This window comes from Ostrinia nubilalis, chromosome 19 (assembly GCF_963855985.1).
Source record: "Ostrinia nubilalis chromosome 19, ilOstNubi1.1, whole genome shotgun sequence".
NCBI classification, from domain to species: Eukaryota; Metazoa; Arthropoda; class Insecta; order Lepidoptera; family Crambidae; genus Ostrinia; species Ostrinia nubilalis.
The window spans coordinates 93104-120900 of NC_087106.1; the positions used below are offsets into that span (position 1 = coordinate 93104).

General features: G+C 39.1%; 1 protein-coding gene across 1 annotated transcript; it reads right to left on the bottom strand.

Annotated features, from left to right (window-relative positions):
* Positions 1 to 2222: 2222 nt before the first annotated feature.
* On the bottom strand, positions 2223 to 25741 carry LOC135081001 (rho GTPase-activating protein 26-like). Its single transcript, XM_063975722.1, has 8 exons — positions 24917 to 25741; positions 24515 to 24620; positions 23743 to 24076; positions 23366 to 23451; positions 4085 to 4127; positions 2932 to 3061; positions 2734 to 2839; positions 2223 to 2590 (listed from the first exon to the last, which is right to left on the bottom strand). Exons 1-8 carry the CDS (start codon positions 25497 to 25499, stop codon positions 2419 to 2421), a joined length of 1560 nt encoding a protein of 519 aa, XP_063831792.1. The 5' UTR covers positions 25500 to 25741; the 3' UTR covers positions 2223 to 2418.
* Positions 25742 to 27797: the final 2056 nt, after the last annotated feature.

A 27797-nucleotide genomic window follows, 5' to 3' on the forward strand; every position in this document is an offset into this window, starting at 1 on the left:
TTCTCGAGAGCTGTGCCGCTCTTGTACTTGGTGCTCTCGTTATTGTTCTGTAATTTAGCTGTGAACGTGTCCACCGCGATGTACTTATTTACGGCCGTAATGCATATGAAAGTGAGTCCTAATGAGCTGCCAAGAGCGACCTACATCTCTTGAGGACGAGCAATGCCATGAATCATGATTGTAAATGAGCCGAAATATAAAGCATTGAAACATTGCCTGACATGACATTCTACAATTATTACTATTTTAATGTAAATTGTTCAATGTCTCGAATTTGTGTTATTTAAACGTCACTATCACTGTTACCTTACAAATTGTAACTAGGGATGTGTACATACGAAACTAATGAAAAATACGTCATCCAAACCTAGAAAGTCGTATCTGGTCAGCAGTGAAATGCTATCATGCACATTTATATCGAATTTAAATTTAATTATATGTTTTTGTTTTATAATGAGCACAAAATGTACTACGATATAACACTATTGAATAATATACAGGGTGTCCCGTAATGTATCCGATAGTTTCGGTTACGGTTACGGATGTCCATAACATCCCTGCTCGGTAAGAGATGGCCCTCTCCGTCCCGCTCATACCTTTTAAAATGGCTTCTCCACCTCACTTAAGCCAGAAACTTGAATTTTGGGCACATTAGAATAATATTTTTTAACCAAGGTAGATAAAGTTAAAAACGGGACTATTTCCAAAAAACCAAAAATTGACGACATTTACAGCAAAAATTTACCAAGTGTTATACCATTTTGGAATCCTTACTAAATGCGCCAAATTATGACGTCACTTGCCACACTCGCGTAGTACATTTTTTTTTCAGTACAGTCAGTTTAAACTAGGCAAAATTTTTATTTTGAAATTTTTTTTGGGAATAATGTATTTTTTTCATCCAAGCTGGAGCAGCTGGTTTTGTAATTTTGATAACAATTTAGAGAAGCATTATTCAGGGTTAAAAAAAAAAAAAAAAAAAAAAATTGGAAAAAGTGAAGATTTGTGGCAACACGAGTAAAAGGACCGTCACCTGGAGTAGAATTTTTAGATTTTTTTTAAATGCCTATTACTTTGAAAATATGCCACATAGATTTTTTTTTATATTTTTCTGATAACCAGCACAACTTGCCTCAACACCCAGTTCCGGCTTGACTTTACATTACGGGAAACCCTGTATACGACGAGATATTATACAATAGTCACATAGCTTGGCTTATGTTCAAAATGTAATGAATTGTTGCTTGCTTTAGTAATGTATTTCGACCTAGATATTAATTACTTACCTGTAAGCGGTACTATAATTATTATTATTATTATGAATACTTGACACTTAAGCATAAGCATCGGATGTAAAGGAAATATTATTTAACCTGTACAATCGTCGCTGTCTTGATGCTAAGTGTGAGCGCGTATTTTATAACCAAAGCTACCTTAGGCAGCTGAGTTTTTATGTTTTTATTATTGTAATCGAAGAATGTTAAGGTGTTAATTGGCCAGGTTTGACGCAGACCGTTCCATTCGCATTTCGCCACGGATTCAAAAATGGTCATTCATTTGTTCCTTTCGCAAAATGGCCACAAGTCGTTTAACATTTCAACCTACAAGTTGAACTATTGTTCCAAAAATGGTAAGCTTTAACTTTTATCTGAGTGTGACCATTTCGCGAATGGTACGGTCTACGGCCATCGGAAAATAATGACTGATCATTCTAAACTGCGATTTTGATCATATTATTGTGAGTTAGACAGGGTAAATACTGGGTCCAGCTACGTTCGCAATAATCGTGTAAAGGAGTCCGAACCGGGCGGTTTAATCGAATTCATATAAAAACCACTAAATACTTTTACTCGACCAAAATGCGATCAAGGGTTTACTGACGGTAGCTTTGGGATTGGCAAGGCTGACATGTACTTGATTTCATTAAGATTTGACTAAACACCCTAGTCTTATCATGCAATGTCCAAAAATTTACCCTTTCTAAGATTACTAATCCTCTAATGATTTTGGTATGTATAATTTTATTTTATTTTATTGTGCGTCGGTCACCATCGACGCCTCGACCACGCGAAGGGGCCACTCGGGCTCCGCGTCTCCCTTCGCTGGCCCCCGTCGATGAATATATTTCCGTAATACGTGCACATAACATGATGTATCTCGACAGCGATAATAAAATTTACTACTCAATCTGTGTATATTTTGGGATTTAAAAAAATACCAAATTCTAATATATTTTTTTAATCACTAATCCACGAGCGGATAATAATACATTATAGTATATTTGGTACAAAATTCACAACATAAGTATAATATAAATAGAAATATCAACAGACTCTTATTTACAATGTACAAAATATACAAATAGTAAGTGGTAATAAACAACAACAAGGAAGGGCCGGGGGGAGGATGGGGACGCGGCTAGGGCAGCGGCTCGACGTAGTTCTCGGGCACGAGCCCCGTCTTGCCGTTGAGCGTGCCGCGCAGCCAGCCCGGCTCGCCCGACGGCGCCACGTTGGTCACGATCTGGTTGGGCTCGAACGACAGCTCGCCGTCGCTCTCGCCCAGGCACGCGTACAGCGTGCGCACGCGCCTGCAAAACGAACGCACGTCAGTCACGGTGCCGTGCTGCTCATGTTTACAGGTTCAGGCCAGCCGTACACGCTCAGTCGGTCTCAACCGCTTGAAGCAGTCCGTGTCCGGCTGGCCTTAAAGCGAGATCGCGCAGACACTTACGTGTATCGTCCGAAATGTTGCTGCGGTCGCGCCAGGAGCGCGGGCGGCGGGGAGGCGCTGTGGCTCGACACCGACTCGGCGGAACTGCTGCTCGATCTGCCGACGCCTGGAAACGAACGACGTTCATTAGGACTGAATTCCGTGGACTTGTCGTTCCTTTTTTAAATTCAAGGGACTGATGGGAAAGATGAGACGTACCAGGCGTGGGCGCGAAGTGGTGCAGCAGCTGGTGGTGGTGCGGCGAGTAGCGCGCGCCGCCGCGCTCGCACGCGCCCGCGCCCGCCGGCACGCCCGCGCCCGCGCCCGCCAGCACGCCTACGCTCAGGCCCTGCAGAAACATTTACAACATTAGCGACACGCCCCACAGTAGTCGGCAAGCGGAAAAAAGTCCAAAATTGGAAGGTTCTAATTCATTAAAATTAGCATAGTAGCCTTATTGTAGAATAGTTATGGGATCATAATCACAAAAAAATATATCAATTAAACGTTATTTTAAAGGAAAATTATGCGTCATAAGTAGATCAAACACGAAATATTTATTTAAGCGTAGTTTCTACGCTCGGATGTCTACGAATGTATTTCTTAAGACATTGATGATATCAACAATATTTCTTTTTAATTGTCTTTTAGGAAGCATTATGTATTTACATTTAAAATATATTTTGCAAATAACTGCTGTCGTCATGTCCTACTTGACCTATATAAAAGACACTCTTTTATATTCGAAATTATTGCTTTTCTTGGACCATAACTTTTTTGCCTTGTCGATCCTAGTGGAGATGTATGTATCAAAAGATTCCTTCGTCCTTCTAGTAACTAGCCTATTATAAATTAGCTGCTAATATCTGCTACCCTTGACATACGATTCATTTATCTAATGAGGTTAAGTGATTGGATATGACGAGACGGGGATGAGAGAGTAGGTATTCTCGGTGCAAATGAGGATATTATGAACATTCTTCTGGCTTCGTCTGATCCATTGATCAATAAATTTAGAAATAAAATCAGCAAAAAATGTTTAGTTCTAAACCAAGAAGTTTTAGACCTGATAAAAAAGTGACTAATTTGTTAGTAATTTCTGTTATGTATTAAAACATAGACATTGCACTATATAACATTTTTTTTATCATTTTAAAGCAATATTATGAAAAGAAACATGACAACACTGAAAAATGTAATTATTTCCGCTCTCCCATACAAAGCCGACCACTGTGCGCCCGTACAACACACTACTGAGCAGAAATCGCATCAACACGTTACTTATAATAAATTATCTGAGCACGGAAAAAGTAATAACATTTTCATATTGAGAAAAAATAATTTTAATTAGCCGGTATGTAAATATACTTACGATATCATTTCTGGCAGACACGGGTATCGATGTCGGTGAGGTTCTGTAACAAAAAGCAGTAATTTGTTAGACGTTTTGATATTTCTACACTGTTCACCACAAATAACTATATTTTTTTATAATATAAAAAGCTTTGTAATACATATTTACAATAACTGAAAAAACCGACAAATATTCCATTTCTTTCCATTGTCCTATTCAGCCTATTTCATGACAGCTAAACGAAATAAATTCAAGGTGGAAAAAAACATTGATACAAATCAATGCATTCACCCTCGGCATTCATTCGCGAGGATAGCAAAAAATGTGAAGACCCTGCGCAGACGTAACACCTGGCGCGAACAGCTGATTGCCGGATCGACTTGTTGCCTTCACTTTAAGGTTCACAATAAGCTAACTTTCGTGTCGGGGTTAGGGTGTCATTATAGTGATATATCTAGATTTATGAGGCCGATACGAACATCTGTGCTCACAATTTATTTAAATAGAATGTAAATTAAAAACCATCTTCACAAAAAAATTGCTAATAGAGAATTTCATTAATAGCTGACCCGGCGAACTTTGTACCGCCTATGTTCATCAGAAATAATGTAGGATTTTAATGCTGAAAGAATTTTTCAAAACCATAACATTAACACTAAGATGAGCTGCGTAGTTTTTTTTTTAAATTTTAGCTAATGTTATATGCACCTATCTTGCTAACTTAAACTTTGGAAAATTAAATTAAATACCAACCCAGCAATAACGAATCCAGACAGGCAGATGATCATTTTGGCACTTAACACTATCACTAGACTGATCACAGGTACAAGTTGGGCACTTCGGAACACAAACTAGTGCGAATATCGCAGGTACAACGTGGAGGAACAGTCGGGAGGCCGAGGGTCCCGGAGGAGCGCTCGGGTCGGGGTCCCGGGGGCGAATGCGCTGCGCCCCGGGAGCCGCGGCTTATATGCGCGCGCGCGCACCGGCGTGATTGGCGCGCGCCGGCAGATGCGCACTCCGTGAGCCTGTAGGGCCGACCTCAACACTTGTGGAAGAAAGGTGGCAAAAAAACAGCGAATCATTTTCATTGTGTTGTACTGAATATTGATACGTCATAAGCAAATCTTTAAACAAACATTTTTATTTTACTGAAATAACTGTAAACTTTTTATATCCTATCCCAACTAATATTATAAATGCGAAAGTAACTCTGTCTGTCTGTCTGTCTGTCTGTCTGTCTGTCTGTCTGTCTGTCTGTCTGTTACGCTTTCCCGCTTAAACCTCGCAACCGATTTTGATGAAATTTGGCATAGAGATAGTTTGAGTCCCGGGAAAGAACATAGGATAGTTTTTATCCCGGTTTTTGAAACAGGGACGCGCGCGATAAAGTTTTTCTGTGACAGACAAAATTCCACGCGGGCGAAGCCGCGGGCGGAAAGCTAGTTGATAATATTTTAGTAATAATGAGGCAAGAATGAAGCACATTAATTCTTTGTTGTGATGGAAATACTTATACGTTGTTATAATGTAGAATAAAAAATAAAAAAATTGTCTTCTAATCAAACTAACTCAGCTGCATAAACAAATACTATCTAAGAGCCCCACTGTTCTTGTAGATGCAAGCCTTGTGGCGAGGCAACCCTATCGGTGCGGGCGCACCTGCCGCACGCGACAAGTCCGCGGCTCCGCCACCGCCGGCGCTGCGGGCCGTGACACAAATATGCAAGTCTTTTTTCATTATTTCCATTCAAATTACATTACCCAGGCCACCTGATCATTCTGCTCGATGCAAAGCGCCCGTAAACGAATAGTTTCTTTTTTTTTTTTGATGAACTAAAAAACTATTGATCTCATTAAATAAACTGATGGTGGTCTAGCTGTGTGATGGTTCACGGGCAACATGATGGTCTCGGATTTTGTCATTGCCAAATCGTCATCATCATCATCTCGGCCATAGGACGTCCACTGCTGAACATAGGTCCACAAGGTGGACCGAGGACATCATAAAGGTAGCAGGAAGGCGCTGAACGCAGGCCGCTACCAACCAGGCAACATGGAAAGCATTGCGTGAGACATTGCCAAATAACAAAGTGAAAATTAAATGGCAAAACTATTAAACTTTATTTTACGACATTATAATTCTATAGTACATGTAGCTCACGCAAGGCTTCAAAGCCACAATAGACCTCGTAGGTAAATATTATCTTCCTTTGGCAAAATTAAATGTGAATGCTAGCTCTAGGGGTGTTCGCCCCTGCAGCGCCGAGATGCTGGGCCTGGCAGGTGCGCATTCCGGCGCGCAGCTGGCGCATTCCGCGGGCGCAGCCTCCGCGGCCCGCGCGCCCTGGTGCCGCAATTACGCGACCTGTGCCCGCGGACACTCCGCCGTTTGCGCATCAATTCAAATTCAACGCAGTAGGAAGTATATTTTTAATAAATGCTTCCTAACACATATTAACAATTCACGCAGAATGATTAGCTTTAAAACACCAAAATGTACATATTTAAAAGATAGTTTGTTCGAAACTAAATCGATAAAATTATGCAGATCGTTATCATTCCAAGCAAATGGAGTATCGCCAAAAAAGTTTCATGTCTAAAAATATAATTAAGTACCACCTAGGTGGGCTATCTATGTGTAAACTTTTAACATCTAATGTACCACATTCTGCAAATAAATAGTTTCATTTCATTTCAACAAACATCATAAAATACTTCGATGCTAGTTTTTATTGATAAAATAATCCAAGTGATATTCTAGGTCCACTTAATAAGTAAATGCAAAGTTTAAATACGTCTTTGTCTTATTTGCTCTTCGCTTATAAATTAGCAGGTGATTCGGGCGGGCACAGCGATTGCATATGGCAAGGGCGGGTGGAGCGTAACACAAGCAAGACCTTAAATCTAAATGTGAGACCAAAATATTGTAGAAGATAATTATTATGTCATACATAATTAATTTATGCTCTTTCAATGGTCATCGACTTCTCTTCTAGTTTTATTACATAAAATAATATACTTGATAAAATATTGAATGTTTATTTACATGACTGTGTCATAACAATGAAATAGCATGTTGCTAAGCAACCATAAAGAAGGTCAGACATGACACGCCTCCGCCGCGATTCCTGGCTGCAACACTGCTGGCACCAGTGGCGCCGGCAGCAGCTGGTCTAGATGGCGTGTCCAGGTCAGACCGCCGTCCGTACGCACGACATAGTGCAGCTTGCCCAGGCGCTGTACCACTGTGGCAAATGTCCACTTCTGAGCGGAACTTCCGTAAAGTCTAGCCTGCACTCTGTCTCCACAAACAAAATGTCTTGTATGTGAGGCCAATGTGTCATTAGTTCTCGATGGAGAGGTTGATGGGGTTTTGAGCATAGTATGAAGTCTAGTCCTTACTTCTCGGCCAAACATGAGCTCGTAAGCTGAGTGTCCACTAGCGCCAGGGGTACGCCTCAGTCGGTATTTAATCACTAAGAGTTTATCCATTAAGTCGCCTCTCTCCCCCGTCATTGCACGCAGTGCTCTCTTGATGGTCTGTACGAACCTTTCAGCTTGGCCGTTGGTCGCTGGGTGGTATGGTGCGGTTTTTCGGTGCGTTATTCCGCATTCTGTCATAAAATTTTCAAATTCTGTTGATGTGAATTGGCGGCCGTTGTCTGAAACTAATATATGAGGCATTCCGAAGGTGACAAATAATTCATTTAATTTTTTTATGCACCATGAACTTGTAGTGGTTTTTGTTGGGATTATTTCAACCCATTTTGAAAATGCGTCAACGATAATGAAAAGATAGTGTCCATTTGATGGACCTGCGAAGTCAATATGAACTCTTTGCCATGGACCATTTGGTTCTTCCCAGTGATGAATAGGAGCTCGAGTTGGTTGATTCTGTTCTAAACGACATGCTCTGCAAGATTTGACCTTATTTTCTATGTCTTTGTCTATGTTCTTCCAATAAACATAACTACGAGCTAGTAACTTCATTTTCAGAATACCAATATGGCCCGCATGTAATTCGTTTAGTATCTGCATGTGTAAGTTTTTTGGAATAAATACCCTACTTCCTTTTAAAATGCAATCATTTTGTAGAGTAAGTTCATTATCATTGTACCCATAATGTTTCAGAGATCGTCCGGACTTTAGCGCTTCTAGTATAGGCTTAAGTTCATTATCTTTAGCAGTTTCTCGAGCGATGACTTGCGGCCCTATCTCCAGTGTGTTAATTTGCTGTATTTGGTACGCGCAATGCTGGTCTATTGAATTTTCTTTAACATTTTCTACAGGGAATCTGGATAGGTAATCTGCATTGGAGTTATTCTTTGAAGTTCGGTATTCAATATTGTAATCGAATCCAGATAAAAAATGTGCATAATGAAACAATCTCATGGTGCTGAGGGCTGGCAAGGTTTGGTTCGGGTGAAAAATCGAAGTTAATGGTTTGTGATCAGTAATCAGTGTAAACTTTCGACCGTAACAGTAATGGAAGAATTTCTTTAACCCCCAATGTATAGCTGTTGCTTCTTTGTCAATTTGACTATACTTCTTTTCACTTGAAGTTAAAGATCTCGACGCAAACGCGATTGGCCGTTCGGACCCATCAGGGTATCTATGCGAGAGAACAGCTCCCAATCCGAGCGGTGACGCATCAGTAGCTAGAACAAGTGGCCTGGCTGGATCAAAATATGTCAATACTCTTTCGCTAAGAATTTCTTTCTTTATATTATCAAAACTGGTCTGGCATTTCGAATTCCATATAAATTCCGTTCCTTTCTTCAGTAATTCATTTAGAGGGTTTGTAATTGCCGTTAGATTTGGTATGAATTTATTATAGTAATTTGCCATGCCGAGGAATGTACGTAATTCATTAACGTTCTTAGGTGGTTTCGTTTGGCATATGGCTTTTACTTTGTCTTTGTTTTTGTGTAAGCCATGCTCGTCAATAGTGTGACCTAGGTAGTTAATACTGCGTTTAAAGAAGTGACATTTCTCTTTATTCACTCGCAGGTTGTTTTCCTTAAGTTTTAAAAGAACTTCTTTCAATCGTTGACATAATTGACTTTCAGATGATCCTTGAATAATTATGTCATCAAAAAAACATTTTACTCCGCTTAGTCCTTGAAGCAGTTGGTCCATAAATCTTTGCCAAAGACTTGGTGCTACTTTGACTCCAAACATTAGTCTATTAACCTTGTATGTTCCTTTATGTGTGCTAAGGGTTTGTAGTAAGGCGCTTTCTTCGTCCATTTCCATATTTAAGTATGCTTGCGTAATATCAAGTGTACAGAAAATTTTACCTCCATTCATCTCCGAGAATATGTCTTCAATTATTGGAATCGGATATTTTTCATCTTGGATAACTTTATTCAATGTTATCTTGTAGTCAGCGCAAAGTCGAATTGAACCATTAGGTTTTACAATTGGAACGATCGGCGTGCCCCAATCAGAATGATCTATTTTTGTAATTACGCCTATTTTGCAAAGGCGATCGATTTCTTCATCTACTTTAGGTTTAAGAGCGTAAGGGATTCTTCTAGGTTTTATAAAAATTGGTTGTGTGTTCTCTTTTAAATTGAGGTGTGCCATGTAGTTGGGAATTTTACCAAGATCAGTTCGGAATACAGAAGATGCAAATTCCTCCAACAATTGGTCTAATATATTATTATTTTGAGGTACTGATTCAACTAATCGAACATCTGCTAGTTCGATGTTTAATTCTTTCATCCAGCTTCTACCAAATATTGGATCAACCTTTTTGTCAATAATATACAATTTACCATAGAAATTTTGGTTCTTGTAAATTCCTTTGATGTAAACGACTCCATAAGGTTTAATTATTTCTCCGGTGTAAGTTCTCAGTTTCATATCAGTTTTGAAAATCTTTTTATTGATATTCAGGGCGTTGTAGTCAGCAAGAGACATCGATGACAATGAAGCACCCGTGTCAAATTCCATCTTAATTGTTCTATTTTCTATGGTGATAGTAATCATATATCTTTCTGTGACTTCACTTTTGATGAGGTTAATATCAGCTATGCTTTCATCACTTACAGAATTCAAACCATCATCAATCTGATTCGTCTGTGTCCGTTTCAAGCATACTCTTGCCAGATGTCCTACTTTTTGACATTTTCGACATGTAGAGTTGATTGCTCCGCATTCATTTGCACGATGATCAGGCTTCCCACAGCGAAAACATTTACCTGATAGGTCTTTAATTGACCTAGGTGATTTTCGATTCATATTCTGTATCGCTGGTTTTTTATTAGAACTGATTATCTTGTTGATGCAGTCAGTACGTTTTTCAATATCAGATGTAATTTTTAAGCTCTCTGTTTTACCCAATTCATTTGCTGAAGCTATTTGTAATAATTTAGCAAAAGAAGATGTGTCCGGTTCTTGTAATATTTTCGTACGAATTTCGCCGTCTTTAAGTCCTCGTATAAATTGTAGAGATAGGAAGCTTTCCGCGGTAGTTTTCTTGCAATTCATGCATTTGAATTCACAATTTGATGAAAGTTTCTTAAGTTCTGATGCGTACATTGCAATGGTTTCATTTTCTTGTTGTATTCGAGAAATAAATTTGTGTTGTAGAGCCCAAACGCTGGGCTTAGGGTCGATGTATTCGTCCAATATTGCGGTAAGTTCTTCATAAGTTTTATGTAGTGGATCGTCTGGTGCACACAGATCATATAGTCTCTCATGAAGTTCTGGTGGTAATGTAGATAGCAGAATGTATATTTTTGTTCTAGGTTCAACGATTTTATTTATTAGAAAATATACCATCAATCTCTTATTAAAATTTCGAAACGACTCTTTTTCGTGTAATGGTTGAAATTGTAATTTCGGTACATGTCCAGTTGCAATGTTTGTAATCGGAGCTGTATTTTGTGATTCCTCATAGGTGGATCTATTGTTCGTACGTAATTTCAAGAGTTTCGTTTTTAGAGTAGTGCATAATTCTTCTATTTCGTACCTTATTTGAATTTCCTGTTCTAACAATTCTTCGTCCACTTGAGATTCTATTTCTTCTTGTGTTTCTAGAAATTTTTGTAATGTATTTTCCAATGACTGTAGTCGTGATTCAATCTCTTCGTTACATAAGTTTTCTTGCAAGTTTAGGTAATTTTCTGTTCGTGTAAGGGTTCCTCGTAGTGCAGCTCGCACTCTAGTGTAGTTTTTATTTGAAATCGGCATCCTGTCGCCAATTTATTACATAAAATAATATACTTGATAAAATATTGAATGTTTATTTACATGACTGTGTCATAACAATGAAATAGCATGTTGTTAAGCAACCATAAAGAAGGTCAGACATGACAAGTTTTATTGCATTTTTTGATTATAATTTAAAAATAACACGTAATTTTTAAACTTGGCTTTAGTATAATCATTCTAAATTGCAAATGGGCTGATAAACGGCATGGGCTTTTATTATCCAAAACAGGAGGAAATACTTAGTTTAATAATTGTAAGTGCCACAAAAAGCAGAATGAAGTGTTCCTAGATAAAAGAACAATAGGAGCGTCAGCTAATGAGCTCAGTCTTTGAATAGCAGGTAGCGGCCAGGTCAGGTACTTAGTGCTTATCGCAGGCGGGCGAGGAGGCGAGGTGGCGGTTGTTTTTGCCGCGAACAGCTGTCGGGCACACGCAGCCTCCGCGCCCCCGCCCCGCGCCCTCGCATTATCTCGTTGCGCCCTTTCCTTTCCACGGCGAAGGTATTGTCGAGACATCCGTTACGATTCCCTTTTCAGTTGGACCGGATTGAGCCTTTTTTCTTGTCTGTTATTATCGGAGCGAAGGATTTGTTTGGTTCGTTTCTTTTTATAGCGACGGGTGCCGCATTGTGCGCAAAAACACTTATTGCGTGATTGACACAATAATTGAATTCATTCGGTATTGAACAAAGCTGGTAATTTTAAGAACGATACGACGATTTCGCGACCTATATTACTATTATACACATAATATACATATCTTCTATCTTCTATATATATAAAAATGAAACCCGTTTTCCGTTGTCACGACATCACATGAAAACGGCTTGACCGATTTGGCTGATTTTTTTTTTGTAGTTTTCTAATACTCTGTACAAGGTTTTTACGGAAAAAAATATAAAGAAAATCTCTACGCTAAGGCGGTACGAAGTTCGCCGGGTCAGCTAGTTAAACATAAAAATAAGACTGCCATTGAGATAATAATATGTAGAACGGAACGTGCATAATAGTTTACCATTACTTGATATTTATTTACGTGTTAATGAAATGCCTAAGTGGATAGATAAGTATCAGGTCCTTGTATCCAACCGGTTTAATGGGTATACAGGGTATAGTGGGTGGGTATATAGGGTGTTTGGTGGAAGGTTTAGACAAGCATCGTCCATTTGACCCTAAGTCAGCTACTTTTTTTACTTTTGTAAACTGTGGCGGCTCATGACTATCTATCCAATCATTATTAGAATCCAAAATTATATCTGTTATTAGACCAAAGACATATTCGAAATTAATAAATACTAAATAATAAATTCGGTAGAAAACACACGAGAAAAAAAAATTCAGCAGTTTTTACATTTCAGAAAAAAAATAATAAAAACAAAAAGCCAATTAAAATAAAAGTAGCTGACTTAGGGTCAAATGGGTTAATTTGTATTCTCAAAATGACCTTACCTATACATCCACGAAGTTTATCTAACCTTCCACCAACCACCCTGTATAAAAGGTAAGCAAAATAATAATATGTTTCTGATGACGAGTGTATCGTCACTCATCTAAACAAGATTGCGCCGGAGTGGATGCGGAAGCGAGCGCACGTGCGGCGCGGTCACGTGGCCACCACTTACCTGGCGCTCTCCTCGCCCCAAAATTATCCTTCAGCCTTTATGTTTCAAGGTATACAGGGTGTCCCGTAATGTAACGTCAAGCCGGAACTGGGTGTTGAGGCAAGTTGTGCTGGTTATCAGAAAAATATAAAAAAAAATCTATGTGGCATATTTTAAAAATAATAGGCATTTAAAAAAAATCAAAATATTCTACTCCAGGTGACGGTCATTTTACTCGTGTTGCCACAAATCTTCACTTTTTCCAAATTTTTTTTTTGTTATGTAACCCTGAATAATGCTTCTCTAAATTGTTATCAAAAATACAAAACCAGCTGCTCCAACTTGGATGAAAAAAATACATTATTCCCAAAAAAAATTTCAAAATAAAAATTTTGCCTAGTTTAAACTGACTGTACTGAAAAAAAATTGTACTACGCGAGTGTGGCAAGTGACGTCATAATTTGCATTTAGTAAGGATTCCAAAATGGTATAACACTTTGTAAAATCTTGCTGTAATTGTCGACAATTTTTGTTTATTGGAAATAATCCCGTTTTTAACTTTATCTACCTTGGTTAAAAATATTATTCTAATGTGCCCAAAATTCAAGTTTCTGGCTTAAATGAGGTGGAGAAGCCATTTTAAAAGGTATGAGCGGGACGGAGAGGGCCATCTTACCAAGCAGGGATGTTATGGATATCCGTAACCGTAACTGAAACTATCGGATATCCGAAATAAAAAAATGTCCATAACCGTAACCGAAACTGATTCAAAAGTTACGGATAGTTTCGGATAAAGGCCAAACTGCAAAACTCTATGAAATCTGCAGTATACACGCCGCAGCTGCAATGCCGCGCTGCCGATTTCATAGTTTTGGAGTTTGCGGTTGCAGTTTGCGGTCTGCGGCCCGTCTTGGAATTGTACCTACCTTAAATCTTAATATTTGTTACCTACCAACTTGTCTGGCATTCGCTGGCACCATCTAATATGCCAGCCTGTTTTACCTTTATCATACATAGGTGTCGTCTTAGTTGGTACATAAAGTAGCTATGTGGGTCACGCTCACGACCCACTTGCTATTTGTATTATACCTACATTTTTGAAATTCTAATAATTCCGTAACCGAAATTATCCGAGACTTTCGGATAATCTGAAATGATTTCATATCCGTGACCGTAACCGAAACCGGTATAATATTATTCTAATATCCGTAACCGTATCCATAACCGAAACTTCATATCCTTATTATCCCTGTTACCAAGTACAAGTGCAGGCAGAGCAGGTAGTAAAGGCGCGCGCGCACGGGTGACTTTTGTCACAGTATGTCAACTACTAATTACTGTCATGGTGACAAAAGTTTCTGTGACTGACTGTACGGTAGTCAGTCATATAAACTTGAATTTTGGGCACATTAGAATAATAATTTTTAACCAAGGTAGATAAAGTTAAAAACGGGACTATTTCCAAAAAACCAAAAATTGTCGACAATTACAGCAAAAATTTACCAAGTGTTATACCATTTTGGAATCCTTACTAAATGCGCCAAATTATGACGTCACTTGCCACACTCGCATAGTACATTTTTTTTTTCAGTACAGTCAGTTTAAACTAGGCAAAATTTTTATTTTGAAATTTTTTTTGGGAATAATGTATTTTTTTCATCCAAGCTGGAGCAGCTGGTTTTGTAATTTTGATAACAATTTAGAGAAGCATTATTCAGGGTTACATAACAAAAAAAAAATTTGGAAAAAATGAAGATTTGTGGCAACACGAGCAAAAGGACCGTCACCTGGAGTAGAATTTTTTGTTTTTTTTTAAATGCCTATTATTTTTAAAATATGCCACATAGATTTTTTTTTATATTTTTCTGATAACCAGCACAACTTGCCTCAACACCCAGTTCCGGCTTGACGTTACATTACGGGACACCCTGTATTTGCGTATCACTTACGCAAATACTAATTAATATGATTTTACAAGTAAAAGCCAGTAAAAGCAAAAAAAGAACTAAAAGATGTATACTTTCATATAATAAATAAATAAATCTTTGGACAATTTCACACAGCGCCAGCTAGCCCCGAAGTAAGCAACTTAATGCTTGTGTTATGGGTGCTAGCTTAACGGATATACTACTTATATACTTTTTTTTTTAAATACGTAAATATTATACATAGTCACACCCAGACCCGTCACAGAAATTAAAATTCATCATTTAAATTTCTGCCCGGCCGGGAATCGAACCCGGGACCTCTCGGCATAGTAGTCCGTTCTGAACCACTACACCAAACGGCCGACAATGTGTACATACATACTACTCAAATAAATATTAACGTTAAGTCAGTTAGTTGCTCAATCAATCAGCAAGTACAAAAGCTGGAAAATCAGGTAGTGATTAACATTAGGATTGCAGAAGCAACGAAGTAAACAAACAGGGTATGAAGGAAGATGGTATGGAGAACACTGGTATTTTAAAAATAAGTAGGGTAATTTGATTTCGTCCACCTTGTCGGACTCTGCACATTACCACCTAAAACCTTAACGGTATTTAATATCCCCAAGTAGTTAATAAATAAAAAAAAAACTATCATCATTTCTGTCGGACAGGGGTAAAGTCACGGATAATATTTTACAGAATTCATATTATACTAGAGTGTATTCAAGTGGTCGATCCCGATCTCGGTTAAAAGAAGACTTATAGCTCGAACATCTGCAGCGAGTTAATTGCTCGAGGCCACGTTCACCGCAGGACAGGGACCCGTATCTCCGCGGGAGTAGGGCGAGAGTGGCGTGCGGCGTCGCACAGACGGCTCGTCACCTGGCGCGGCCGTAGATAGCGCACAAGGAGCGACAAAAAACGAGCACCTGGCGTGTGCGCTCACTGCACGTCGCCGTGCGTGACACTTGCATACTGAATCGACAATTCACGGAACTATTACTTCACGCTTTAAATCGCGTTAGCCGGATTGTTTGACCGGTAACGCCTTGTTCTCCTCAGCTGTCAGCGAATATGATTGTAAATAATGCACAGTTGGTCCCTAAACAATGTGGCCATAAATATTAGCGAGTAAACAAATGCACCACTGACAAAAAGTTGGAAGATAAGTTTGGTGTCTTGAAGGCCGATGATTGTGAATTACTATTGTTTCGCGAGAAACCTTTCGCTGCCTGCTACAACGTGTCCCTACTCGATCGAGTACAAACAACAAACAAGTATCGCGAACAAAGACCCTGAGCAGAGACTGGAAAGTAGGTAGCAATAAGAAATTAAAAAAAAAAAATATATTGTGCCGTTGTGCCCGTAACGAATTACATAAAACTACTTACATCTTGTTTTGTAAAGTTTTTGAACTTTTTTTCCATACTAAGGAAATATGTATTTCGATTGTTTGTTTATTTGTCATATAGAACAGCTGTAATTAAAATCATGCCTATCAATAAATGTGCTGATAAAATCTGCGCAAGGCAATGTTGTGGCCATTGCTAGGATTACACGGATTATGACGTTCCTGCGGTTGACCGATTTTAAGAAATCGATCGTAATTATACTGAAGTTTCTTTTTACTCTACATTATATTATCTACTATACAGTGTGAGTCACGTTAAAGTGTACATATGAAAATAGATGAAACTCGACCTATTTTTATCGACAAAAAAGAGGTCAAAAAATTTTTGAGATTTTTTTTTAATTTTTTACAGAATTTTTTTTCTCCCAATTTCTTATTGTAAAGAAAACGTAATAACTTTTAAACTAAGCGGTATATCCTGATAAAATAAAAACAGTAATAATGCTAAATAACAGGCAATATTAAAAAAATACATAAAATACACAAAAAAGTCCAACAAATAATAAAAAATTATACTTTTTAAAAAAATCTGCTTTTAAATTCGTGTTTTTTTGGTTATTTGATAAATTTCTTCAAAAAATGCCCCTATAACCGGTGGTTTTTATTACTTTGCATTATTTTCTATCGTATTACCTTGCAATGATCGTTTGAACTAAGCCTCTCCGGGCGCGCCATTCAACGCTTTGGTAACAACGAAACTGAAAATGGCTCTAGATTTGTAATTTTGATAAAGACAAGTTAGATTTCAAATAAAAACAAAAGATTTCGAAGTAAAATAAGCATTTTAGTTAAAATTAAAATTGTCTCTACCTGTAGCGGAGAATAATGTTGTGGCAGGCCTTTGTTCAAACGATCATAGCAAATGTTTTGATAGGGATAGAGACATACGATTTTTGGTTTTACAAAGATAATACGATAGAGAATAATGCAAAGTTATAAAAACCACCTGTTATAGGGGCATTTTTTGGAGAAATTTATCAAATAACCAAAAAAACACGAATTTAAAAGCAGATTTTTTTCAAAAAGTATCATTTTTTATTATTTGTTGGCATTTTTTGTGTATTTTATGTATTTTTTTAGTATTGCCTGTTATTTAGCATTATTACTGTTTTTATTTTATCAGGATATACCGCTTAGTTTAAAAGTTATTACGTTTTCTTTACAATAAGTAATTGGAAGAAAAAAAAATCTATAAAAAATTAAAAAAAAATCTCAAAAATTTTTTGACCTCTTTTTTGTCGATAAAAATAGGTCTAGTTTCATTTATTTTCATATGTACACTTTAACGTGACTCACACTGTATAAAAATAAGTCGGGTTTTCCTCCCTGACGCTATAACTCCAGAACGCACGAACCGATTTCCACGGTTTTGCATTCGTTGGAAAGGTCTCGGGCTCCGTGAGGTTTATAGCAAAGAAAATTCGGGAAAAGGGGGTAAAACGGGATCCACGCGTACGAAGTCGCGGGCGGCCGCTAGTAACTCTATAGATGTCTTATCTGAATAATAACTCAAAGGTGACTGACTGACTGACTGACATAGTAATCTATCAACGCACAGCCCAAACTACTGGACGGCTGAAATTTGGCATGCAGGTAGATGTTATGACGTAGGCAACCGCTAAGAAAGGATTTTACGAAACTCTACCCCTCAGGGGGTAAAACGGGATCCACGCGTACGAATTAGTAACTGTATACATGTCTATCATTCAAAATAGAATTAGTTTTTATTTGGTCAAATAATCTGTTTTAGTGTAAAGATGGAACCAAACATAGTGTGTACAACATTAAGATACCTATTATTTCCCCCCCCCCCCAATAGTACATATAGGTCTTGAGAATCGTTAATTGACATTTACTAATTCCATTAATTTGTTTTCGAACTTGATTAAACCATAAATATCTCATGATAATGAGGATTATGACTACATCCTTGTGTATATTAGATACTAGCGGCCGCCCGCGACTTCGTACGCGTGGACCTCGTTTTACTCCATTAGGGGTGGAGTTTCGTAAAATCCGCCCTTAGCATCTACTTATAGCGCATACATTTTTAATTTCAACTCTCTTACTTTAACCACATAGGACTTTCATAATATAAACATCCAACCCTCCTTTTATCTCCTTAGCCCCCGTGGTTGATTTCTAATGATACATTTTCAGTATATGTACCACCACCACCACCACCATTTCAGCCATAGGACGTCCACTGCTGAACATAGGCCTCCCCCAATGCTTTCCATGTTGATCGATTGGAAGCGGCCTGCGTCCAGCGCTTCCCTGCTACCTTTACGATGTCGTCGGTCCACCTTGTAGGAGGAAGTCCCACGCTACGTTTTCCGGTACGCGGCCTCCATTCCAGAACCATTCTGTCCCATCGGCCATCAGTTCTGCTTACTATGTGCCCTGCCCATTGCCACTTCAGCTTGCTAATCCGTTGGGCTATGTTAGCGATTTTGGTTCGTTTACGGATCTCCTCATTTCTGATTCGATCTCGCAAAGAAACACCAAGTATAGCCCTCTCCATAGCACGCTGTGCAACTGAGCTTCTGTATACGGCCTATAGTGAGAGGCCACGTTTCTGAGCCATAAGTTATCACTGGTAACACACATTGGTTATACACTCTAGTCTTCAGGCATTGAGGTATTTTGGACGAAAAGATGTTGCGTAGTTTCCCGAACGCTGCCCAGCCGAATTGGATTCGACGATTGACCTCCTTCTCGAAATTGGACCTACCTAGCTGGATCGTTTGTCCGAGGTAGACATATCTACCTACTTGTCGACAATCTCGAGAATTGAGCTCCCAACTGAAACTGGGTAGGGCGCAACATGGACATTCGATATAAGCTTCGTTTTGTCCATGTTCGCCCTCAGGCCTACCTGTTGGGAAAATCAATTAAGGTCTTCGAGCATTGTTCCAAGATCTTCCAACGATTCTGCCATGACCACAATATCGTCAGCAAACCGATGTGTACACAGTACCACAGTGTACCGAACAGTATATTATGTACACCTCCACAATATCTAGAGATCATAGTGAGCGTACATTTTAACTTTCAAGTCTCTTACTTTAAAAACCGAGGACTGCAATACAGACTTCCAACCCCCTTTTTAACTCCCATAAGGGTTGAATTTTGCAAAATTTCGTCTTAGTGACTACCTACGTTCTAAAAGGAGGTGTATTCCACTTTGATCACCTGGCTTTGATCAGCCAGTGAGACTTGTAGTTTCTGAGACTTCGTGATGAGTGAGTGAGTCACTTAGTCATTCAATTACCTTTCTTTCTACTAAAATTATACGTACCTATAGTAATTATCATTAAAATCAAATAAGTAAGTACCTACCAACCTAAGTAATTAAAATAAAGACCCTACCAAAAAACTAACAAATTACATACAGAAAATAAAAACGAAGTAGGTAATTCTTATCCTATTTAACTACAATCGCCCACGCGCCCATCCCATTTGTCCGCCGGTGAACCGTACCCTAATATTCATCTCGGTAGATGGCGGCACATAGTAAGAATTTGCAAGGAAGTTTGTAAAAAGTCACTAATTAACACTTTGACCTTGCTCGTTTAAACACAGTGAATGATTCAAATAGGTACATACAGTGAATGGTTCAATTACATAAAATATCTTTATTTATTAAATTTTCAATATTATTTACGAACAGCGCTATTCATAGTATAGCCCGACCAGGAACATAAAAACCCTGGCATAGAGGCGCCTCAATTGCATTTGATAGTGCAACACTGAGTACAGTCGTACCTGTGTTAAATTAATAGGCTAAATTTATGTACCAGGATTCAGGATTACGGGCTAATTTGATATTTTCATAAATTAACGAAAAAATATTATTAAAGGTAACCTGGTTTAAATAAATTAAATGAAACCATCTATCGAGATAGTAGGATTTATTTTATTATTCATCAATAATCAAATTCAGAACTTGAATATTCAACTGCAATGTCTGCTCATGAACGCTTCAAACTCGGTACTTCTTTCCCAATTCCATACAATTCAAAACTTAGAAAGTGACAAAAAACTTTAAAATAGGTAGTTGAATCAAACTACAGCTAATTTTCATAGTGGACTGTACTATACGATAAACATGTCAGTCAATTTGACAACCTTTGTCGGAAACATTATTCAATGAAAATATTGTCCGAACCCTTAGTATTTCTCTTCGACAAATACATTAACACATTGTGAACCACTTTTCTTTCACGACTATAAAAATATTTTAGCAATTTAATTCACAAAATCAATTGCACACATTTAAAATAAAGTTTGTTTACACTTTGACAGCAATAGACTGACATGCAAGGTGACATGTCAATGAAGTTTTCAGTTACTGTTGCCATTAAAAGAAATTAGTACCATTAGTTTTCCGCAACATGGCGAGGGTTTTTATGTTCCTGGTCAGGCTATACATGTAATATTTAGTTACTAATTTACTAATGATGTCGATAGATGGCGTTTGACAGCTTTGCCTTCATGAATATTTACGTACCTCAAAAATTTTTGTCAGTCGCAAGAAGATTTTAACCAATGACGATAGATGGCGCTTTTCCACGTCTTATGAAAATCCCAAATATTTTACGGGACCCTATTGTTTTCCAAAATAAAATTTAGCCTATGTTACTCGTGAGTTATGTAGCTTTCGAATGGTGAAAGAATTTTTAAAATCGGTCCAGTAGTTTTTGAGCCTATCCATTACAACTAAACAAACAAACAAACAAAGTTTTCCTCTTTATAATATTAGTGTAGAAAAACTAATCCCACCAAAAACATTCTGTAAAAAACTAGCCAAGTCTCGATGGAGCTGCTTGTTTATCTCTAAAAAGTAATGAAATCTAGACAAAGTCGTGCCAAGTCTATGGTTCCTTACTGCGATTTCTTTATTATTATAGTTAATGTTGTGTGACTTGGCCGTTGAAGGGTGACAAAACCAGGTGCTCCATAACGCCATTGCACCAATCTGTCGCCAGAACCGCTACCCATTGACGATGGAAAATTGCCACTTGGAAAACGTTGATTCAACAATAACCAGTCAATTGTAGGTTTAATAAAGCTGCGTATTTCAATAATACTTATGTATGATTATCATAATAAAGATTGTTCAACGGCCAAGTCACACAACATTAACTATAATAATAAAGAAATCGCAGTAAGGAACCATAGACTTGGCACGACTTTGTCTAGATTTCATTACTTTTTAGAGATAAACAAGCAGCTCCATCGAGACTTGGCTAGTTTTTTACAGAATGTTTTTGGTGGGATTTCACTTCTTTTTGTAGAAAGTGGCAAAATTATTTAACGTCGTCATTTTATCGACATTTTTTTACCAAATTAAACACAAATAAACTCAACGACCTTTAAAATGGACAACGAATCAGAATTGTTTTAATAACATAACCTTAGCGAACCTTACAATATAATAAACGAAATCAATGAAATGCAAATTACACAACATTCAACTTAATCGACGGGGGGCTCTAGAAAGGAAAAAAATCTGGACACCGCTTGCTAGTGCTAGCGCCATCTAGCGGTGAGCGATACAGGCGAACACCACGGTGCCGGAGTAGTATTGATTATGAATGTGGTGATACTCCAGATCTTCGATTTTCCTAGTTTTTATAGTTTTCCCTTTATGTAGCCATTAAACCCTAACTCTGTACCAAATTTCAGCTCTCTGAGTTTATGGGAAGTACTAGTTCTATTTTGATGATCATCAGTGAGTGAGTGTCGTAAATGCGAAACTTTGCTTTCGCTTAACTTCGGAACTAAATGACCTACAGACTTGAAATTTTGGATTTTAAGTATGTGATTATAGCTTACTAGATGACGAAAATTTCTGCGTTCTGGTCTTATCCAGAGGTTCTCAAATAGGGGCCTGAAAATGCGGCGAAATGGTTCCAGTAAAGGATGGTACGGCAGTGTTTGCTTTGCGCTCGACTTGGCGGGGGCACTGCCGTGCCCCCAGATATACAGGGTGGCCCAGAAGAAAATTCACTTTTGAAAACTTAAGGAAATGAAAACTGTACATTTTTGTAGAACTTTAACTATTTCAATTTAAAGGAAATTTCATGCATTTTTTTTTGTAAATTTACTTTCTTTTTTAAATTTGATCGTACATGTGATTTCCTTGACGTTTACAACATTCAGTCAACATACATAAAAATTTTTGGAAAACTTTCGTTACCTCGAAATGGATTCAGGATGGATGAATGCTGCAGAGTTTTTGGATTATTAGAGTTTACTCTGCTCATAACGTAACCCCACAAAAAGAAGTCTGCTGGAATGACATTAGGGCTTCTTGGTGGCAATGAGATTTCACCCCTGCTTAATTGGTTTGTTGCATCGAAAGGATGATTAATTTTTGAGAGCGCTATACTGGCATGCTGAAAAGCTTTTTGATTTCAAAGTGGCAAGATTCGCAAGGCTATGACAGGAAGACTTGGTTTAATCAAGATGGGGCTACGTGTCACACTTCAAATGAGAGCATTTAGATGGTAAGAGACTTGTTCCCACAAAAAAAATATTTCAGGCAGGGGTGACATCTCCTGGCCACCAGGAAGCCCTGATCTCACTCCAGAAATCTCCTTTTTGTGGTGTTACATTAAGAATAGAGTATAATTTTATAATCCAACAACCATGCAGCAACTGAAGCTGAACATTCGACAAAAAATGGAAAATAGGTTTCGAGGTAATTCTAACGACCGCATTTCAAGATTTTGATGTATGTTGATCGAATGTTGTAAGCGTCAAGGAAATCTCTTGGACGATGTAATTTTAAAAAGGTAAATTTAAAAATAAATTTTATTTAATTTTCTTTGAATTGTAATTTATAAACTTCTACAAAATTACGCAGATTTTTGTTCCTTGAATTTTCAAAAGTGAATTTCATTCTGGGCCACCCTGTACAACGGGTGTCCCGTATATTGGGGACAACCTTACTGTCACATATTCTATTCATTGTGGTGGCCAATTTTCGTTCTATGACTTAAATAATATGCAATATAGAAAAACGTTTCTCACCGTGATGTGTGGAGTAGGTATGTGGTAGTAAGGTTTTCATTGATTTACGGGATATTGTATCGATCGTATTGACATAAAGAGAAGCGACTCACCGTATGATGCCGTTGTAGACGGGCGGCGGCGGCGGCTGCGCGAGCGCCGGCGCGGCGGGCGGCGCGGGCGGCGGCGACTCGAATATCTACGAACAAACCGCGGTCAGTACGCCACGAGAAACAAACATCGTTCATAAGGCTCGGCTACTGTATCCGCTGAGATAATTTTGGAACCATTGGTATAGGGTACTTATAAATTGATGCACTTTTATGAAACCGATAAAACGTGATTTTATTTCTATGGTATTATGCATTTTTTTAGTACCTGACACCGACGCCATTGGATTGGATCGTTGTCGTTTCGTACAACACATGGCCAGGTTGGAGTGCGTCATCAGGTCCTCGTCGCTTCGTACACACACGGGACCCGCGCTCACCTCGTGGTAGTGCTCCAGCAGCGTCTCGACGATGACGTTGTAGAACTTGAGCTCGAGGATGGAGGCGACGGTCTCGCGCTCGGCGCGCAGCAGCGTGGGCCCGAAGCACACGGCCAGGTTGGAGTGCGTCATCAGGTCCTCGTCGCTTCGTACACACACGGGACCCGCGCTCACCTCGTGGTAGTGCTCCAGCAGCGTCTCGACGATGACGTTGTAGAACTTGAGCTCGAGGATGGAGGCGACGGTCTCGCGCTCGGCGCGCAGCAGCGTGGGCCCGAAGCACACGGCCAGGTTGGAGTGCGTCATCAGGTTTTTGTCGCTTTTTGCCGCCACACTGCACGGGGGGTATCGTTTCGTGAGTTGAAATCGTGTCAAGCGTAAAATCATAAAAGTGTGTAAAGCCCGGTCTGTGAACACGTAGAATTTTGTCCAATGACCCCAAGCTACCCATCCTTATCGCTCGCGCGTAATTATATTGCTGTCGCGACTGTGCGACGGGCGCCCGCAGTGAGTGTGCGAGCGCGACAGCAACATAATTACGCGCTAGCGATAAGGATGGGTAGCTTGGGGTCATTGGACAAAATTCTACGTGCTCGCAGACCAGACTATAGAGGATCGAATAATAAAATGGTAAAAGCAGGCTTCGTCGTCCACAATCCATGGATTATGAAAGCTTTGCCATTTTATTATTTTTACAACTCTGTACAAGAATTGAAGTTTGCCAATATACAGCAGCAGTAGGGAATACAGATGAATATTTGGTAGCACGTACTTGCGCAGGTGCTCGAGCACGAGGCGCAGCATGTCGCGGTTGGTGGGCGGCAGCGCGTGCACCAGCGCCCGCAGCCCCGCCACCCGCTCCGCGCGCCGCTCGCTCTCTGTCGGCAGGGACTACGCTTTAACACAAAGCTGATCACGATACTATACTACTATAGTGTCGTCGTGGGATAATAACGTTTTAGTAAAAATAAAAACAAAACAACATCAAGCAAATGAAATAAAACTAAAACTGAATAAAGTAAGTAATGAGCGTGTCACCAAAACGGTACATGTCCACTCAGCGTCATGCTGAGGTGTCACAAGGGACACCACAACGTCTTCCGTGGACGCTCGAGGAGCGAGAGGCCCCGCTGAAATAAAGCAGTAAACCGGTACTCGGTATCGGCGCACTCACTGGCCACGGCGATGAACTGGCGGTGCAGCTGGCGCGTGAGCAGCGGGTCGGGCAGCGCGCGCAGGTAGCTCTTGAGCGCCGACGTGAGCGTGCGCGTCTCCCAGTCGGCGGCGTCGGTGAGCGCGGGCGGGCGCGGCTCGCGCGCCGACGCCACCAGGCGCGCCACGCGCGACGCGACCCCGGCCACGCGGTACAGGCCCTGCTCCTCCAGCCCGCGCGCCTCCAGCGCCGCCACCACGCGCCGCACGAACGCGAAGCCCGCCGCGTCCAGCGCGCTCGCGCCCTCCGCCTCCGCCGCGCCCGCCGCCCTGCGGGGAAGGTCAGTTACACCACGCCTGTTCGTCTCCCCGAGTGGGAGTCGGAAACAAAACACGCGCGGCGTACCCGCCGGCGGGTTTAATCCACAGGGAGTAGTGAGTGATGTTCTATCAGCCACAGCTCCAGCTACCCATTTCCGATCATGTGGTCTCGTTCTTTTACAAAGAATCACCATTTGATGAGAGCGAGAGAAAAACGGAACAAAAATAAGTAGCTGGAACTGTGGCCCACTGTGCGCACGCGTATTCTTCACCACAGAGTACATACCACTGTAAAAAAATATCTATGGAATGAAAAAAATACGCGTGATGCGCTACATGGCGACACAGTAGCTTCTTGTAGCAGTGAGCCCTATCGACCCAGTACCGATCACTGATGTATGTAAACAAAACGGTGCTCAACTGTGTGACAAGCTAAATTACACCATGTTGAGGACATTGAGTAGACAATTTTTTAAATACTTCGCGAGGTAAACTTTCTGTACGTAGTACAGATTTATTATTCTGTGGTTATGTCGCAGTCGGATTGTATAATCCGCCGTTTTACATTACCACTAGGCATTTTACATTACAGCTCTGTTTTGTAATACGGCGGTTCAACGTTTAGGCGGATTGTCATTGCGATACGTTCTTCAATACGGCGGCCCACGTTTAGCCGCATCGTACTACTATTTAGATTGTAGGGTGACCATACTTACAAAATAAAACAATGTTTAATGTAAATAAATTTTAATACGAAAGATTTCTTCTCACGATATTCCTTAGTGATTAAGTAAGAATTATTATCTTCGTTACTGTAAGTAATACTAAATAATATATTTGGCTTCAGTAATTTTTTTGTATGTTTATAAATCACAAGGACAGCCATCTCAAAACAAATAAACTTTTTTTGAAAGTTATAGCCTGACCAGGAACATAAAAACCCTCGCCATGTTGCGGAAAACTAATGGTACTAATTTCTTTTAATGGCAACAGTAACTGAAAACTTCATTGACATGTCACCTTGCATGTCAGTCTATTGCTGTCAAAGTGTAAACAAACTTTATTTTAAATGTGCGCAATTGATTTTGTGAATTAAATTGCTAAAATCTTTTTATAGTCGTCAAAGAAAAGTGGTTCACAATGTGTTAAAGTATTTATCGAAGAGAAATACTAAGGGTCCGGACAATATTTTCATTGAATAATATTTCCTACAAGGTTGTCAAATTGACTGACATGTTTATCGTATAGTACAGTCCATTATGAAAATTAGCTGTGGTTTGTTTCAAATACCTATTTTAAAGTTTTTTGTCACTTTCTAAGTGTTGAATTTTATGGAATTGGGAAAAAAGTACCGAGTTTGAAGCGTTCATGAGCAGACATTGCAGTTGAATATTCAAGTTCTGAATTTGATTATTGATGAATAATAAAATAAATCCTACTAACTCGATTGATGGTTTCATTTAATTTATTTAAACCAGGTTACCTATAATAATATTTTTTCGTTAATTTATGAAAATATCAAATTAGCCCGTAATCCTGAATCCTGATACATAAAGTTAGCCTATTAATTTAACACAGGTACGACTGTACTCAGTGTTGCACTATCAAATGCAATTGACGCGCCTCTATGCCAGGGTTTTTATGTTCCTGGTCAGGCTATAATAATATAATGAAAGATTTGGATTTAGTCATTTTTAAACATAATGAGTAATCACAAGGTACAAACATCTTAAAATAAAAGATATCTCAAAATCTTCACCGGCCACTGTCATAATATCATACTTTTTGCACCAATAATATTGAGTAGGATTCCGCCGAACACCAGAATCCATAGCCACTTTAGCGGTTTTGATGTGGGCTATAACCTCCAAAACTCGGTCCGTTGTCTACGGTTTTTTGACTGTTCCACATTGTGAAGAATAGAAATTCTTCAATTGCAAGTTAAAATTGTTCTTAAACTCACTGTCGACTAGAGATGGGTAGTGGGTAAAAACCCATTTCACCCGATTGGGTTAAAACTGGGTGATTTGGGTAAAAACCCGGTTTTTACCCATTATCACCCATTCTGGTGGGTGAAAACAAAAATAGCGTTTTTTTAAAGTGAGAAGTGGTATTTGTTGCTAAGGGGGCGTTCTAGTGTTAGGTAATGCAATCTGGGGGGAGAGGGGGTCTTGAAAAACGTTACAATGCGTTACAGTGGCGGAAGGGCGGTTCGATTTCAAGTTTTTAATCAGAAGTACTTTGTAGTTGGTGTTGTTATTTGTAACTTTATACCGTTAATGTCATCAAAGAGAGAGTTTGGCATCTTTGGCATCCTCCCCCCCCCCCCCCCTCCATGTCCTTGCCATGATCACAAATGATTGTGTTCCTACTAAATTTCTTCTAAATCGGTTCAACGATTCTTGAAATAACACCATTTTATAAAATAATTGGTCACATCATCATAAGTTCATAACGTGTTCAATTTTACGATTTGGCCACGATATAAATGCATATTAGTGTTAAATTTGACTTATTACTTATTAATCAATAAACTTAAATGAGAAAAATTCAATAAAAATAAAGAAAAGATACCAATTGAA